Source organism: Eschscholzia californica, unplaced genomic scaffold, assembly GCF_041429995.1.
Source record: "Eschscholzia californica isolate CP2 unplaced genomic scaffold, dmEscCali1.0.p SCAF_3, whole genome shotgun sequence".
NCBI classification, from domain to species: Eukaryota; Viridiplantae; Streptophyta; class Magnoliopsida; order Ranunculales; family Papaveraceae; genus Eschscholzia; species Eschscholzia californica.
This window is the reverse complement of record NW_028238420.1, coordinates 23,242,252-23,260,433: the sequence shown is the minus strand read 5'-3', so window position 1 is coordinate 23,260,433 and position 18,182 is coordinate 23,242,252. Positions and strand designations below refer to the sequence as shown.

Here is an 18,182-nt window from a genome sequence, read left to right as displayed (position 1 = left end):
AGGAGAAATTGTTGATGTATCTCACAGATTTTGTGGGCGTGTTGGTCGAAAAAGAATTCAAATTGATCCCGCTAAAATTAAAGAGCTTCGTCCACAACGGCGCACAAATATTCGTTCCATGTCAAATGATTTGCATGTTTCGAAAGATACACTTCATAGACGAATAAAAGAAGGTATGCTTGTACCACACTCAAATGCTATAAAACCGTCTTTGACAAATGAAATTAAGAAAACAAGACTTCGGTTTTGTTTGTCGATGCTTGATCCAAATAGTCTTACTACCAATCCAGTTTTTCGCAATATGTACAACTATATCCATATTGATAAGAAATGGTTTTACATGACTAAAGAAACTAAAAATACTACCTCCTCCCCGAAGAAGAAGAACCGCATCGTACTTGTCAAAGTAAACGGTTTATTAGTAAGGTTATGTTTATTGCTGCAGTCGGTAGACCAAAAACTGATTTCGAAGGTAATGAACTATTTTCAGGAAAAATTTGAATTTTTGCATTGGTATGTAAGGTGCCGGCAAAGAAAAACAATCTAAATCGTGTTGCTGGTACTTTAGAGACGAAGCCAATAACATCTGTAAATAAAGATGTTATACGATCTTTCTCGATCGAAAAAACCAGCAAGATGATGCAAAACCTCACATTAGCCCAAATGATGTTGAGTTTCCAAGCCGTCTCAAACATTGGACTTGATATTCAATTGGGTTGCCAACCACCAAATAGTCCGGATTTCAACGTCTTAGATCTTAGATTTTTTCGAGCTATTCAATCATTACAACCACCAAATACCCAGATGACCCCCTTTTTTAGATTCCGTTATAACACCGTTAACTAGTCATCACCTCTCTCTCATCCAACTCATCGCCTCTCTCTGCCACCTCATCATCTTCACTGGCGAAGGTTGCCGCCCGACCAATTTTCCGGTCGGCAACCTTTAAACATTAAAAAAAAATAATTCATCATTCCTCTCTCTCTCTCTAAAAAAAAAATTTAAATCTGTGCTCTCTCTCTCTCAAAACTCCGGCGAAAGGAAAGCCCTTCGCCAGAGAATCTATTCACGAACAGATCTGTTCGTGAAGAAGGTCTGTTCAACGAGCAGACCCACCTCCGACGAAGGGCTTTCCCTTCGGCGGAGTTTTTAGAGAGAGAGAGAGGACATATTTAAATAAAAAAAATTTTAAAGAGAGAGGAATGATGAATAATTTTTTTTTTAATGTTTAAAGGTCGTCGGCCGGAGAATTGGCTGGCCGGCGACCTTCGCCGGTGAAGATGATGAGGTGGCAGAGAGAGGCAATGAGTTGGATGAGAGAGAGGTGGTGACTAGTTTACGGTGTTATAACGGAATCTAAAAAATGGGGCCTTCTGGGTATATTTGATAAAGTAGGGGGCTAGGCAGGAAGCCGGTCAAAAGTTGGGGGCTATTTGAGAAATAACTCAAAAATATTTGAACACAAATGTGTAATATAGTGATATGGACATTTAACGAATTTTATATGATAAAAAGGGAAATGAGTATTTTATTTTGAGACAAATCGAAAGGGAAACTGGGTCTCTTAATTTGAGACAGAGGGAGTATTATAGATTGCTTTATGTTTATTGTTTTGATTCTTTTCATACATGGTTTGTTGGTTCTGATGATCGAGTAAATATCTATTTCTAATGAATTTGTTCTGCAAATTGTGTTTGCACAATTGGGGTAGAGCTGCAAATGGTGTTTTCACAATTGAGTAGAACATTACTTTTGTATTTGCAGCATTGTTAACAGATTTTTGATGATTCTTCAAACCTAAATCTGAATTGTTTATTTGATGTTATTATAGATTGCTGTTTGTTTTGTGTTTTGATTATTTTCATACATGGTTCTGATTAATGAGCACATTTATTTTCTGAAGAATTTTTTTCGCAAATGGTGTTTGCACAATTGGGTAGAACATTGCTTTTGTATTTGCATCATTGTTAATAGATTTGTTTTCATGTTTGGGAAATGGATTTAGTTGAGTCATCTAGTGTGTCATCTTGTTTTACTCACTGGTTCTTCATCGAAGTGGTTCTAACATCCTCTCCGGTCTGAATCTTGGGGATTTGTGTTTACCGAAGTTGGTTAGAAGTTTGAAGGAGGTGCTGATCAATTTAGGTTTGCATTGAATAGGTATTCCATCAAATTTTGTTTTGGGTATAGAATGAAGAGGAACCATGCTCATCGGGTAGTAGCTGTATGTCCGGTTGAGGATTGTGGGTGGAAGGTTCATGGTTGTTCAAGGTTTGGTATATCATCGTTATTTTATTTGAAGAAATATGTTCCTGAGCACACTTATGGTGGGGGTTTTACTGATATAAACAAGCCAGCAGTTCATTCTAGTGTTGTATCTAATTTGATAGAAAGTGACGTAAAGGTTGATCAAAAAAAGAAAAACAAAGCTATTATTACTACTTTTCAATCAGATTATGGTATTAAAATCCCGTACCATATTGTTTACAATGCAAAGAAAAAAGCACTTAGTTTTGCATTTGGTGATGAGGAATCTGGATATGCTAAACTTGATTGGTATACGAAATCCATCATGAAGTGGACTCCTGGTAGTTATGTGCAGCTACAACTTGATATGGACACTTATCAGTTTGAAAGGGTTTTTATAGCATACGAGGCTTGTATTCATGGCTTTAAGTACTGCATGCCTGTTATTTGGATTGACGGGACGCATCTTAAATCCAAATATAAGGGGACTTTGCTAACAACTTGTGCAAAGAATGGTAACGAAGGTATGATTTCTAAGTTAATAGATTTATATAGTATTGTGTTATAAATAGTTAAATTTTTTCTGGTTAAATGTATGCATAGATAGTTTGCTTGAAATTGTTGTAGGTACTCTTTTAGGTTTCTGTATACAGACACCTGATCGTAAGCAATGTGTGGTATGCCAACACCTGTTTGCATGTTTGTTATGCAAACAGTTGTTTGCATGTGTGTTCTGCAACCATATTTGCAAATATATGTCATGCAAATATGTTTGCATATTCAACCTCTGTAAATATATGTCATGCAAACATGTTTGGTATGGTTTCTTAAGTTAATGAACTTATATAGTTTTGTTTAACCAGTCTTCTAGTTGATTTATTTAACTACGTTTTCTTTACAGGATTTTTTACAATTGTTTTAGCTGTTGTTAGTGTTGAAAACAATTCAAATTGGAATTGGTTTTTAAAGAAAGAATTTGGCACGTGTTGTTGATAGAAGTCGTACATATATTTTCCTGTCTGATCGTCACCCGAGTATTATCAAAGGAGTTAGTAATCTTTTTCCAGATGCACAGCATAGTTATTGTGTGTGGCATATTATAAACAAATTAGTTAATGCAATTGGTTATGGTGCTCAAAGAGCATATTACATTGAGTCTTTGTTGTATCGGGCTACTCGTGCGTTGACTAAGGATGAATTTATCATTTATTTTAAAGAGATGGAGTTAGTAGGTGGTAGACGTTTGACGGATTTCTTTAAGAATTGTCCATTTCAAAAATTAGCAAACTCTTATTTTGTCGGTAAAAGGTATGGTGAGGTTTGTTCATCCTTATGCGAGAGTTATAATTCATGGATAAGGGAGGAAAGGGGCAATGTCGAGAGTTCTAATGTTAGAAACCATTCGTATACGAATGATGGAAATGATCCAAACAAGACTTGAACTAGCTAAAAAATGGACTAGTTTGTTGTGTCCGGAGATAGATAAAATCATAAGACAAAGGCGTAAGTTCGGTTCTGCATGGAAGGTTGTAAAATCATCGAAATTTGTATATGAAATCTTTTCAACACCAAGCCAGTTAGTTGATTTGAGTTTGTTATACTGTTCGTGTTTGAAATGGCAAGTTGAATGCATCCCATGTGAGCATGCTATTATAGCTATCAAGTATGATGGACGACCAATGGATAAATTTGTTGAACAATATTTTATGACCGAGAGCTTCAAGAAAACTTATGAACACGCTATTTTCCCCATTCCAAACAATGATGAACCTAAGGAGTTTGCAGTAAATGAGACGATAATCAATCCACCATCATATAAGAGACCACCTGATAGGCCAAGGAGTGTGAGAAATGAGAGTGCTGGAGCAGCCAAGTTTAAGAAGAAGAGAAAATGTGGACGTTGTGGCAAGTTATCGCATCACAACAAAAGAACATGTGCAGCAATATTGAATTAAGATTAATTTTGACATTCATTTCTTTATTGTTACTCTATCGAAAGGATTATTTGACATTTTAATGTTACTTGATAAAAGGATTATTTGGCATTTTAATATGATATGTTTGTTTTGGTTAAATGTATGCAAATGTATTGTGTTGCAGGCAACTGTTCTAGGTATACATTTTAGGTTACTGTGTTGCAGACCTAATGGGAACAATTTGATATGCAAACAATTGGTTGCATCTGTATGGTGTGCAAACATGTGTTTGCATCTGTGTGAAATGCAACCATGTGTTTGCATCGATATGTCCGTAGAAGCCAGTGCTTTCAAAGAGTTTTCTCCAAATAAATTTATTGAAACTGTTGTTTGCATTTTGTTTGTTTATTGCAAGCAGTCATTAACCAATAGATAAATTATGGGGGCTCGGGAGCGAATCCCCCGATTTTCTGAAAACCATTCATTATACATTTAATATATTTTTTATTGTTCACATTGTATAAGATTCATAGATGAATAACTTAACTTCATGCACACTAAGCTGGGATTGGCCTTGGTCTCAGCCTAAACTAACAGACACAGGCATGGCACAAACAAAAATAATGGACTTAGTGTCTTAAAAATAAGCCATTTCTTGGGTCAATCCACTTTACATCCTAAGTGTTACATTGGCTTTTGAAAAACATTCATTTGCATTGACATTTTAATATGATGGCCCATCAAGATTGTTTTTCAATAAACCAATTCATTGACTTTTAATCAATTATGCTACTTTGGCTTTTAACCAAATGGAAAATATACTGTTTGTAGTTATTATGTAAACATCGTTTGCATTTTTGTTATGCAAACACTGGGTTGCAAATCATGTCTGCAAACTCAGGATGCACTTTTTTCCCTGAATCATTTAAACAATGACAAATTAACATAATACCTATTTATATTAAAACCTGATGTTCATATCCACTCCCATCATCATTCAAACAAAATTAAGAAATTCAAATTTTATCATATCATTATTCAAATGTTAATCAATAATGCGGATTTTTAATCTTCACTAATTGCTCCTGAAACCCAAGGTTTGTTTGCAGAATCACTCAAGATTTAAGCTGCAATTTCAACTCTCTTTCTCGATGCCATCTGATCCATATCTTTAGGCCATTCTACATTAGACTCTGGATATTCACCTCTTTTGAATCTTTCGGCATATAGAAGCGCATACATTCCATAATCAACCCTACATTACATGATAAATTAATTAACATTCATAATTTTTATGGCAAACATAATGAAATAAAAATTAATATGTAGGTTATACTTACGAATTTTGCTGTTTTGGGCATTTTACTTTTGTGATCTTTGAAATTTTTTAGAGGTTTTTCTGACAATTCTGTTTCATTAATTTTGGTCACCAAAGCATTAATGAATAACTTTGCATCCTTTGAACATCGTGCAGTTGTCATTGGTGTGTTTTTCATAGAATCATAATGAAACCATTTTTGATTGATTCTGTCGAAGGCAACAAGGTGCCAATGGAACCCTTCGTTACTTCCATCTGCTGAACTTGTGTTGAATGGAAATAAAAACCAAGCACTACTCTTTTTATAAGCTTCTTTCAGCCTCTTGGTTACTAACTCTTCAATTGTGCCTTTGGAAGCTTTAAAATTCAGCAATGTCTACAAATATAATGGGTTTCATCTAATTAGACAACTAAACTAAAATAAATACAAATTAGTAATGATTTAAATAACTTACCCATATAGTTGAACTGAAAACAGCCGTGAATTTGTTAAATTTCAGTTTATGTAATATATACCAATCTATACTTGGCTGTCAACAAACTGATTCATAAATAGTGCTTCAATGTATTCTCCAAGGATGATTATGTTTGAATTCCTGTTCCGCACAATTGAACTACAAAACATATACAATGTAATTAGTTGTAATTAGTTCAAAAATAGTTTGCAACCCACTGTTTACATTTACTTATTGCAACTCATTGTTTGCAGACTAGTGTATGCAACTAACTGTTTGCATGGCATTTGTTGCAACTTAATGTTTGCATAAAATAGTTAGGCAGTTTTCACAGAAAGAAAAATAAATTTTGAAGTAAATTTGTCATTACCTTTTGTTTGCCAATGCATAGAATTCTTTAACTATATTCATTTCTTCTTTGTTGATGAGATTCCAAATTTCCGAAGTATCCCACTTAGCAAATGCATCATTATCTCTCACAACAGTTAGAGTTTTTGAAGTATCTTTAGTTACTTGATCTACCTTCTCAATTGCAGAACCCCTTGATATGTTGCATTCTACTTTTAACTTTTTCGACTTGGATTCTTTTTTCTCAGATGTATCAAAGTCCGAAGTTTCATCCTTTTCTTTCCTTTTCTGGTTAGTCTTTGTACCAACCTCCTGATTTTGTGTTCCTAAGCTTACTTGATCTCCATCATTAAAACCCTTCATGTTGATGGTACCTTTTGACTTTGAAGTTACTTTTTTTTCAGTACTTTTTTACTTTGTAGCTGACTTCATCTTTGACATGTTCTCATCAACCTCTTCACTGCACTTTGTTTGTTTTGCAGCTTTCAATTGCTCATTCTCTTTGATAAGAATCAAATTTGTTTCTCTTATGCAGTGCAGTTCTTCTTTCAACTTATCTATTTCTTCATCTTTAAACTTTAGAGTTTTTTTTTCTGTTCTTCACATTCAGCTTCAAGTTTCTTTACTTTTTCTTCAAGATGCTTCGAATACGAATCATCAGCATTGTTTGAAATAATTAATATTCCACCAGCAATCATCTGTTCTTCATTTTCAGAGAGTGTAAACATAAAATTATCTGAAACCTGAAATTAAACAGTATGTTTGTAAATTTCAGTATGCATTAAACATATGAAAACCTCATATGCAACTTACAGTATGTTGTTTGTATCACTGTGTTATGCAAACAGTTGTTTGCAAACACATGTTTGCATCAGTTTGGTACGCAAACACCTGTTTGCAAACACATGGTTGCATAAATATTTTTTTAAATGATTACAGTATGCAAATCAAAATTTATGAGAATATTATAACATACCTGGTTCCCTGATATTTCTTCCAATGTTTGAACAAAAATCAAGCTTCATGTGATCCAGACTTCATCTCAGAATTCGAGGACATTTGTCCTTCTTTTGTTGGATTCTTCTTCTATAGAGGTCTGTATGCTCACAAAACCAAAACAGCATAAAGTTAAAAGCAGAATAGTTGTTATACAGTTCAGACTAAGTAATCAAATTACATAAAGTTAATAAATCATATAAATAATTGATTTTACCGGAAGCAGAAGAAGACATCCTGATGCCTTTGATGGTTTATCAACATTTTCTTCAATTGGTTTCATCATGTATTTGTGGATCATTGTAGGCCATGAAATAGAATTGATGTTTTCAATTGACCTGACTAAATTTGTGAACGACATTTGAATTGTTGTTCCAGCCTGTGTTGCGAAAAGGAATGATGAAGCTAAATGCATTATCATCAATTTAACAAGATCATATGCATGGTCATTTTTTTCTTCAATGAACTTTTCAACAATAGTTTCTATAAACGATGTAGAAACCTTATGAGCTTTTTCTCCAAAATAAGTTCTAACAAATTCTTCTTCTTTTATCCTTTCAAAGGGAGAAACAGCAATACCTTCCTTTGGCAAACCCAATAGGATAACCATATCATCTATTTTAAATTCCATTTCAACATCTCCAAAAACAAATTTTCCTCTCTCTACAGAATATCTACTGACCAATTCATATTTGATAGAGATTGGTCTTTCGTAATTTGTTTTCTCTATTCCATCATTGTAAAAAGCTTTGAATAGTCCCCGAAAGGTGATTCCGATAAAGCTTTCACTTGGTTTAAACTTAATTTCTCATATATTTTTTGCAAGAAAAGTGCACCATTCTTCATAGTGCTTCTATAACATGTTGTATCATAGTTTTTCTTCGACACTTTGTTGCTGTCTTTTTTTACTATTTGCTTTTTTCTTCACCTTTTTTAGCCATTTCTGCATATAAAGAGAAACTATTAATAAAAATACTATTTGCAGAACTAGAATTTACATATGAGCTAATGCAAATAGTGTTTGCATAGCATATTTGCATATCTACTAGTGTAACTGGGGTTTGCATACCCTACTTACAAAACCAGTATAAAAAATATTAGGTTTGTAAACCCTAGTTGCATATCTACAACTGCAACTAGGGTTTGCATACCCTACTTACAAAACCAGTATAAAAAATATTGGGTTTGTAAACCCCAGTTGCAAATCTACTACTGCAACTAGGGTTTGCATACCCTATTTACAAACCTAGTATCAACAATATTGGGTTCGTAAACCCCAGTTGCAGATCTACTACTGCAACTAGGGTTTGCATACCCTATTTACAAAACCAGTATAAAAAATATTGGGTTCGTAAAAACCCCAGTTGCAGATCTACAACTGCAACTAGGGTTTGCATGCTTCTTTTAACACCATAACAAGTAAGAGAAAAATCATGTTATCAGAATCCATTAAACAACCACGAACAACAAAGAAAATATGTTTAACACTTATTTTAACCCATATGCTTCTGTAAAATTTGACTGTAAACCCCATACATAAACCCAGAAAGTTCGAAAAAAATCTTCAGAAATGGAAAGATTTAGTGAATTTATACTTACTTTAGTGTTGATCAAGTAGATTTTAGTGAAATCAAATGGTTTTGAAACCCTAAAACTCGAAGAAGATGAAGAGTCGTGAAGTCAGAGTCTCTGCTATTCGCGAGGAAAAGAGAGAGTTTTGATTTTTTTTATTTGTGAAAAGGCTTTATATAGGTTGGATATGGGGCGTCATTTTTTAGTTTGTTGAGGGTAGAGAGGAGAATTGACTGTTTCGGGACAACTTCGGGATTTTTTTTTACCTTTTTGATAATTTCCAAATGTTTTAAACCTTTTCAACTATTTTTCATTTTTTTAACCTAAATAGTTATTATCCTTACTATTTACTTTTTTTTTGTTGAACATCCCTACTATTTACTAGTTCGAAAGATGTATGCGAATTTAATGCTCTGGCGTCTGGGGAGTTCTAAGAGCGTCTCCAGTGGGATACTTAACAAACACTCTAAAAATCCTAAGTGTCAAGGGTCAAAAGAGATTATCTTTCCTAAATGTCAATATAGAGACACATGTCCCTCTTCAATCCAATAGATAAAAAGTAGTTGAAAAATACGGTTTTCAATTAGTTGAAATTTTAAAGTAACACGAGTCTCAAGTAGACCCTCTCATTTTAGAGTTTCTCTCTCTAGACACTCTATAATAAATGTGTCTACCTCATATTTGAGTGTCTAACAAAGTGTTCCATTGGAGATGGTTTTTTTAAAAAAAACTCCAAAAAGTCATATGTGGCACTCTAATTGTTAGAGATTGAGTGTCCCTAAGAGCATCTCCAATGGGACACTCTAACAAACACTCTATAAATCCTAATTGTCAAGTGTCAATAGAGATTCTCTTTCCTAAATTTTAATATAGAGACACTCTAATTTTTGTTGGTCTCCAATGGAGATATCTAAAGTCTCTATACTTAATACACATGTCCCTCTTTAATCCAACAGATAAAAAGTAGTTGAAAAGCAAAGTTTTTCTATTGGTTGAAATTTTAAATTAACACTTAGAGAGTCTCAAGTAGACACTCTCATTTTAGAGTTTCTCTCTCTAGACATTCTATAATAAATATGTCCACCTCATGTTAGAGTGTCTAACAAAGTGTTCCATTGGAGATAGTTTTTTAACAAAAACTCCTAAAAATCATATGTGGCACTCTAAGTATCAGAGATTGAGTGTCCCTTTGGAGATGCTCTAAGTAACAAGGAATGAGCAAGAATTTGATTTTCCCTAATAATTAGTTGGCCACCTATTTCAAAAAGCTAAATAAATTCAGCAATTTCAACAAAGAAAAAATAACAATAATAAATTCAGCAAACTCTTGATCCGCTTTTTCTACCATATTTTCATTCAAGCAAGCACATCGCACACCGAACATGCCTTAAAAGAAATGCTCCAAAACATGGCCGTGGATGGGCTAGTGCGGGCAGGGCGCTCGCACTGGGCCCCCCAACCACAAGGGCCCATTTAGTCCTAGATACTGTCTAGCTAGCCTATTTATAAAAGATGCGTAAGATTTAAAGTGGATAGATACTAGCTTAGTTGGTAATTTGGTTGGTTTGTGCATAGAAGGTCATGGGTTCAACTCTCATCAAAAGCAATTTTTTTGTAAGTTTTTTTTTTTACATCCAACTCTCTCACTCACTATCTAGACTTCTCCCACTTCCAAATCTCTACATAATTTTTTTTCTTAACAATTTTTCTATATCAATCTATCTCTACAAACTTTCATTTTAAATTATGTGAAAAAAAAGCGAAGCCTTAATTTTTGTAAAATCCAATACAAAATAGGGAATATTTATTTGGTTAGGACGATGATGGAGCAACACCATTCATTTGGTTTATCAATGACTTATTATAACATTTCACATGTAATTATTTTAAATTTGTGTTTATTACTTCTCGTTTAAATTTTTTTTAATTCCAATTTATACAAAAGAGTCTGACTGAAATTTAGCACTGGCCCCGAAATTGTCAGCGGTCCTGCTCCAGAATTTATGGGTAGTTAAATGAAACCACTAAAATGGTGGATGGTCAATGGACTTCTTCAATTTATATGGTTAATAAGCTCAAATAATCCGCAACTCATGGAAACCTTTGGACTATCAATTGTCTATATTGCCCTTTGTAAAACTAAACTTAGCAAATGACAATTGTATCCCTCCAATATTCATGAAAAATAAAGATTTAAAGGATGAAATACCTAAAGTCCAAATTTTTTTGAGGAATTTTGGCTTCCTTGTAATAGAGAATATCTTTTTCATTTGGTATGAAAGAATTTCACTCCCTTTCTCTCAAAATAAAATGGAAAAAAGTTGAGATTCTAAACGACATGATTCGAAAAGATTTCTTGATTTCTTTGGGTCGGGGAGAAATCATGACCAATTTATATTCATATTGACTATTCTACGAATTCTGAAGGGTTCTTTCAATTTTGTTCTTAATGTTTTATTGGATTATTCTGGTGAATTAAAACATGTTGTAAGTCGGGAAAGAGTTTGAATCTCATTAATTTTTCTTAAGTTAGTCGTTTTTATCTTCAAGTACAATCTTCAATTATTATTTTCTTATTCAAATTTCAAGAACAAAATCAACATACTAATGTACACATTTTTAGGCTCTAGATTGTCAAAAACATTGGTCAGTTTTCCCCTATATTTTGTGTTATTTTGATCATCTTTTATAATGGCCGATTTCTCACCCGATAAAAAATCGGGTTGTGTTTCGATGATTTATAGCGGATTATTTCGTCGCCATTCTTTCTGGCCTAGAAGATCTGCCTCTACTAGCTCAATTCCGACAATGCATAGTGACAATGTTCTTACAGTTCCTACCATGAGTTCTAAAAGAAGGCGTGGTTCTGATGAAACGGCATTTCTTGATGATACAAATTTACCTGATTATGAATCAAAATTAAATGAAAAACCTATGACAAGTTTTAGTACACCTTCACCTTTCATATATCAAAACCAAGGGAGAAAACATTCGAACGAAATTGTGACAAGTTTTAAAGTTGGGCAAGTTCAAGGACTAGATCAAGGACGGAGAGTACCAAAGGAGTCAATAGGAATATCTAGTCAGCTTGATGGTATGAATGATCATCAGCAACCTAAGGGAAGTAATAATTTGGTTCGAGCTTCGTCTAGTAACGTAATGTTGTTCGGTAACTTGGGTAACTTAAGGCAACCTGGAAATGGAAATTCGATTTCTCGCAACTCAAACACAAGTATTCTTGATTACCTCCCTATGACAGCAAGTGAAAAAGGTTTAAATCAAAACGGCAACGCTTTCGGTAACGCTTATGGTGGTAGTAACGCTAAAGGTGATAATTATTGTGACAGTGACTGTAAAGGTTATAATAATGGTGATAGTTATGGTAATAGTAAAAGTAACGATAAGGTTAAGGTGCCGGCAAAAGCAAACGAAAAACCAAAGGAACAAGCTGTATCTCTATGTAGAGCTTTATCAACAAGAATGGATCCTGAGCAATTGAAGATAATGGGAAATGAGGAATATAAACAAGGAAAGTTTGCGGAGGCATTGGCTTTTTACGATCAAGCGATTGGGTTAGACCCAGATATGGCATCTTACCGTAGCAACAAAAGTGCGGCTTTGACGGGGTTAGGCCGTCTCCTTGAAGCTGTTTTTGAATGTAGAGAAGCTATTAAAATCGATCCTTGTTATCGAAGAGCTCATCATCGTTTAGCTGCGCTTTGTCACAGGTAAAAATAAGCAAATATCTTAGATGTTAAAATTTGTTTTGTCTCACCATTTTTATTCGATACCAGAAATTTGTTTTGTCTCACCATTTTTATTCAATGTGTGGGTTAATCTTTTTACTCTTATAAATGGTAAAAAATTTCAGATATTTTAATTAAGAGAGTTCGAGTTTTTGTTTTGGGGTTGCTTTGCAGATTAGGAGAAATAGAGAAAGCATTATATCATTATAAACAATCAGGAGCTGAAGCTGATCCTAGTGAAATTGCTAAAGCTAAGGCAGTACAAATATGCTTAAGCAAATGCACCGAGGCCCAAAAGCTTAGAGACTGGAAATCCATCATTAAAGAAACCAATTCGGCCATCTCTTCCGGTGCAGATTCAGCTTCACAGGTCTAGTCATTGAACGAATTTGGTCGCAAAACTTAATATCTTCATAACTACTTTAGTTATCTTTAAAATGAGTCAGTGCAATAGCAGCATAACCTATTTACGTGGTTTCACCGTGACATGACTCAACTAAACGAGACCGTTTCAGAGGCAATTCGGTGGCCAAATAATATCTGGCCAGAATCCGACACGTAGTTACAGGATGTGCCGGGGCGAGGCCCTCCAAAAAGAAACAAAACCTCTATTTTCCTTTCCTTAACTTCCACTAATGTGGGACAAATAAAAAAGTAAAAAACTCTGCACATTCAATTGTTGACCCCTATTGATGTGTTGTATTGATATAATAGTTACTTTTTCGTTATAATACTGACAACCATGGACTAGTTACTCCATCTCCTTACTATTTATTTTGGTCTACAAATTAATCAATTTCATAGTTATAAGTTTTGTTTTTTTTTGGATTATTTGGTAAAAGATATTCGCGTTGCAAGCGGAGGCATTTTTGAAGCTTCACAGACATGATGACGCAGATATGACATTGTCCAAGGCACCCAAATTCCTCGTTGAAGATTGTACGAAGTTCTTCGGACCCTTCAACAACGCGTACATCTTACTAATACGAGCACATGTTGATCTTTCCGTTGGAAGGTAAGTAATTTTGCTTCTGATTAAATTCAGGAACTACCTAATTTAAGGAAAGTGTTTGGTAGGAGCCACCAATACGACTATAGGTACTACTAGACTTGGGTCGAAGACATTGGACTTAGGGCCTGTAGATGGAGCATTGGCTCAATTCAAGTGAAGTCGGGGTGAAGTACTTATACAGATACCTAAAGCCTTTGATTTCGTTCTTTTGGCGCTTATATAATTCTGCATTACCTGGGCGAAAACTTTGGCCGACCTACAAATTGGTGTAGAATAGTAGGCTTATCTTTTTCCATGAATAAAATCCACAAGCTATTCTGTAATTTTTTTTTTCAACGACATGGACTCCAAGAGTCGTTACATTCATTACAAAGCGTGGATATATCATGAATTGTAAATGGAAACATATCATGAATTGAAAAGCTCTATAACTGCCATTACTAAAGACGTCATGGGCCCCAAAGGCAATGTAAAAGACCCTTAAAGCCATCCTATTGGGCTCGAAAGTCCATTTATTTCTACATTTACTTTATTCAATAAACCATGGATTTCTACTTCCACTGATAATCGAACTTGGGACATTAGAATTCCGCAGTGGGTGTCCAACCACTACACCAGTAGGTGGTGGACGCAAGGTGTCCTTTGATTAATTCAGAGCACCAACGAGTGTTAACATTGAGCAGGTTCACGGATGCGGTGACAGCAGCTCAACATGCAGCTCAGCTCGATTCAAACAATAAAGATGTGAACATGATGGTGAGGAAGACTAGAAGGGTCGCATCGGCTAGATCAAACGGAAATGAGCTCTTCAAAGCATCAAAATTCATAGATGCTTGTTCAGCATATAGTGAAGGACTTGAGCAAGACCTTTACAATTCAGTCTTGTTGTGCAACAGAGCTGCATGCCGAGCCAAACTTGGTCAATTTGAGAAAGCTGTTGAAGATTGTAATAAAGCTCTTGATGTACGCCCTTCTTATAGCAAGGCAAGGTTGAGAAGGGCCGATTCTAATGCGAAGGTGATTTTACTAACTTAGACTTATCACTTATGGTGTCGGTGGATTGAATCACAAATTTCATGACTAATGTGTTTTGTTTTAGTTGGAACGTTGGGAAGCTTCGGCACAAGATTATGAGATACTACTGAAAGAGATGCCAGGTGATGAAGAAGTGGCTCGGGCCTTATTAGAAGTCCAGTCCCAAATAAAGAAATTACAACGGGGAGAACACAGAGAAGATTCCAAGCCTTTGAAATCCAATTCTAATGTCATTGTTATATCGAGCTACGATGATTTTAGGCACTTTGTGACATCGCCAGGTTTGTTGAACTCTAATTGTACACCCAAACACTCACAGCCACAAGCGTATATACTCTGTGACCATGTCAAACCCAAGTCCAGGTCCAAGGCCACTAATGAGTAGCAAGACATTTTTCATCAAAATGATTAATTACTCTGTTTCTGACTCTACTTCCTAATAGGGATATCTATGGTGCTCTTCTGCAACAAATTTAGTGATCACCGAACATTGGTCGTTATGGAGCAACTTTGCAAGAAGTACTCATCACTGCAATTTCTTAAGGTTTGTTTTGTCTTTACTAATTGAGGCTATATTTGGGATTTGGGTGTAAAACTGTCATTACAAATTAGTAAGTTAATATGGCCTGATACACCGCAGCTATTTAAGCCCACGGCTTTTGGGGCATCCTGAAGAGTATATACTTTGGTCAATTAAAATTGAGTTAGGGACAAATTTGTTTGAGCTTAAAAATAAACTTGTTTGTATTTTACCTCCTATCTTCATTTCCACCCTCACTTTCGACCACCACCCACCCTTACAACCACCGCTACCACTTCCAATCATCACTCACCACCTCCAATCACGACCACCAATTTTCTTTCTGAGAGAGAGAGAGAGATAGTGATGGGTGGTGATCAGAAGTTATGGGAGATCAAATTAGCAAACGCCTTTGGAGATGCTTTATGGGCCTATCCTGGTGAACTTATTCTCTACCAATTTGGGGTTTTTGGCGGTTGGATACATTGACTTTCTGTGCGAAAGGCAACAAAGTCATACGGAGTACATGTTATCTGACCCTACTGCCCATTCAAATTGAAAAATGATTAGGAGCCGGCTGCACACTTATAAGTAAGCGGGTGCCCATTCCATTGTGCACCCGCTTACTGGCGAATAAGACAAGAGGTATTTTGGTCTTCTCCCGTACCATGAGAGGCCTGAAAAGACGAAAAATGCCGCTTGTCTTGTTCGAGAAGTGAGTGACCCAGGCGAATTCTCTATCAGCGTTGTTCAAATTTTTATCCAAAATTGGTCTCTACTTCGTTTAATAATAAAAATTTCAATACTTGATTCAATTAATTTATAGGTGGAGGTTGAAGAAAGCCCTCAACTAGCAAAGTCAGAGGGAGTGAATTCCATTCCAATTTTCAAGATGTACAAGAACGGATCAAGGATGAAAGATATTCCAGGAACCAGTCTTGAATTACTAGAGAGCACGGTCAAATTCTACGCTACAACTTGAAGAACCAGAAAAATAGAACCATATTCCCGGATCCTTGTCGTGCAGTGGCGTGCATCACCTCCCTTCTCACCACAATGAGATCAAGAGCCATAACAAAAGATTAAAGGAAGAAAAGGGTCCGCTTGAAAGATGGGCCAGTGCGGTCGGTGCTTGATGACTATCTTAAGGGCTACAATTAACCCAAAATTCGACGGGCTTCTTTTGCATTTTCGTATATTTTGAAATTTAGATTTAAAGTTCAAAGTACAAAAAGATTTATAGGAATGTATAATATGGATGTGGATTATGTCAGAAAATGTGTGGGTGATGTCAAATTATATTATAGTCCAGTAAGTATAAATGATATTTCTGAGTTTTCATGTAGAATGAATAAAACTATAAAATGATAAGATCATAGGCTATCTGGTAGGATAAGATCTTAGGCTATTTGGTTTCAAGGCGGGTCCTGATTTTTTGGAGGCACGAAACTAGATTCTAGAAGTGGCCCCTATATGTGAAGAGGCAATAACTCAGAGAAGAACCCAGAGGTATAGAGGAACCGAGAGAGAGCTTAAGAGAATTAATTCTCTTGTCTATTTTATTCATTATAATCTATGGGTACAATTAGGTTTACAAGAGGTATAGAATATATATGAAATCATAACTAAGTGGTACAAGATATACATGAAATTGTAAGCCTAGTTTATCTAGGAGAGAGACTTGACCGAGAGCCAGATCGTGCCCACTGTCGGGTCAGCGCGGGTCATCCACCTGGGTCGTTGAGATCCGGTCTGGTGTGACCCTTAATACTCCCCCTCAAGTTGGAGCAGTGATGGAGATTATGCCCAACTTGCCAATCATCTTTTTGAATGTGTCAGCTCCAAGTGGTTTAGTAAAGATGGCTGCAAGTTGCTCCGTTATTGGTGTGAATCAAGGGGCGATAATGTTAGCTTTAATCTTTGCACGAACAAAATGCCACCCGATTCTCAATGTGCTTGGTGCGTTCGTGAAAGACTGAGTTCTCGACAATGTGGAGAGCGGCACGATTATCACAGTAGATCATAGGTGCGTAGTGATCAATTCTTAAATCACGGAGAAGTGATTTTAACCATTGAAGTTCGCATGTGAGATTGGCTAGAGCACGATATTCTGCCTCTGCAGACGATTTTGCCACCGTTGGTTGTTTCTTTGATTTCCAGAGTAGAGGACTACAACCAAGCATGGTGAAATAGCCTGTAGTAGAGCGGCGAGTGGAGGAACTGTTGAGTTGTGGTGTCTTCTAGTGTTTGAAGCGGAATCTCAGACATCTAATGTCTACACTAGTATTCCAAAAAGGTGCAGCTCAGCACAGGGCTGAGGTGGGGCAGAGTAGTCAGAATGATAGTACAACCATAGCAGCTGTTAAAACTTATAGGAATAGTACAAATGCTAGTCATAGCTATGCAAATGATACTACAGTTGCTGGTGTTTTCACTGCGATGAGACAAGTAGATGAGGTTTTTACTGATGTTATCAATAATGTGCAGCCTAGGGAAGATACTATAGTGACTTTGGAGAAAGATAATGAAGCTGTTGGACATACTATCATTCAAAAAACTGTTGGAAGGAGAGTTGTGGATGATCTTAGTGCATCTAATCAAATGGGACCAAATGCAGGTAATGATTCTTGTAATCTCTTAAGTTCCATCAGTAATAATAGGCCATTTAAGAGTAGGAAACAAACAATAAATGGTAAGCATGGATAATTTTGAGGGATTGGGCTGGACGTCCAAAACGAGGCCCAAAATGGGCTGGACGTCCACGGTTGCCCATAAATAAACGAGAGGTCCAATTTGTCAGACAAGGACTTAAAATGACGGAAACAGCCTCCGAGTTCATCGAATTTACGCCCCGTTCCATTGAAAATTAACCTGTATTTGGCGAAATTTTTGGCGCGATTTCTGACTGATTGGAGGGACGGAAGTGACCGTTTGCAGGAAACGTCACTTCCACATTAACTTCTTCCCACGCCGAGTCCATCCCACGCCTATTCCCAGGTAACTTTGCTAGTTCTCAA

The 18,182-nt window shown here is 35.8% G+C and overlaps 3 protein-coding genes across 3 annotated transcripts; all 3 read left to right on the top strand.

Annotated features, from left to right (window-relative positions):
- Nucleotides 1-2,191: 2,191 nt before the first annotated feature.
- LOC147549099 (uncharacterized) lies at nt 2,192-3,240 on the top strand. Its single transcript, XM_086668227.1, has 3 exons — nt 2,192-2,771; nt 2,875-2,910; nt 3,149-3,240. Exons 1-3 carry the CDS (start codon nt 2,192-2,194, stop codon nt 3,238-3,240), a joined length of 708 nt encoding a protein of 235 aa, XP_086524353.1.
- Nucleotides 3,241-3,620: 380 nt separating this feature from the next.
- On the top strand, nt 3,621-4,202 carry LOC147549098 (uncharacterized). Its single transcript, XM_086668226.1, has one exon. It carries the CDS (start codon nt 3,621-3,623, stop codon nt 4,200-4,202), a length of 582 nt encoding a protein of 193 aa, XP_086524352.1.
- Nucleotides 4,203-10,999: 6,797 nt separating this feature from the next.
- On the top strand, nt 11,000-16,510 carry LOC147549097 (inactive TPR repeat-containing thioredoxin TTL3-like). Its single transcript, XM_086670303.1, has 7 exons — nt 11,000-12,580; nt 12,773-12,968; nt 13,441-13,613; nt 14,294-14,627; nt 14,710-14,926; nt 15,089-15,189; nt 15,992-16,510. Exons 1-7 carry the CDS (start codon nt 11,544-11,546, stop codon nt 16,145-16,147), a joined length of 2,214 nt encoding a protein of 737 aa, XP_086526429.1. The 5' UTR covers nt 11,000-11,543; the 3' UTR covers nt 16,148-16,510.
- The last annotated feature ends 1,672 nt before the right edge of the window (nt 16,511-18,182 follow it).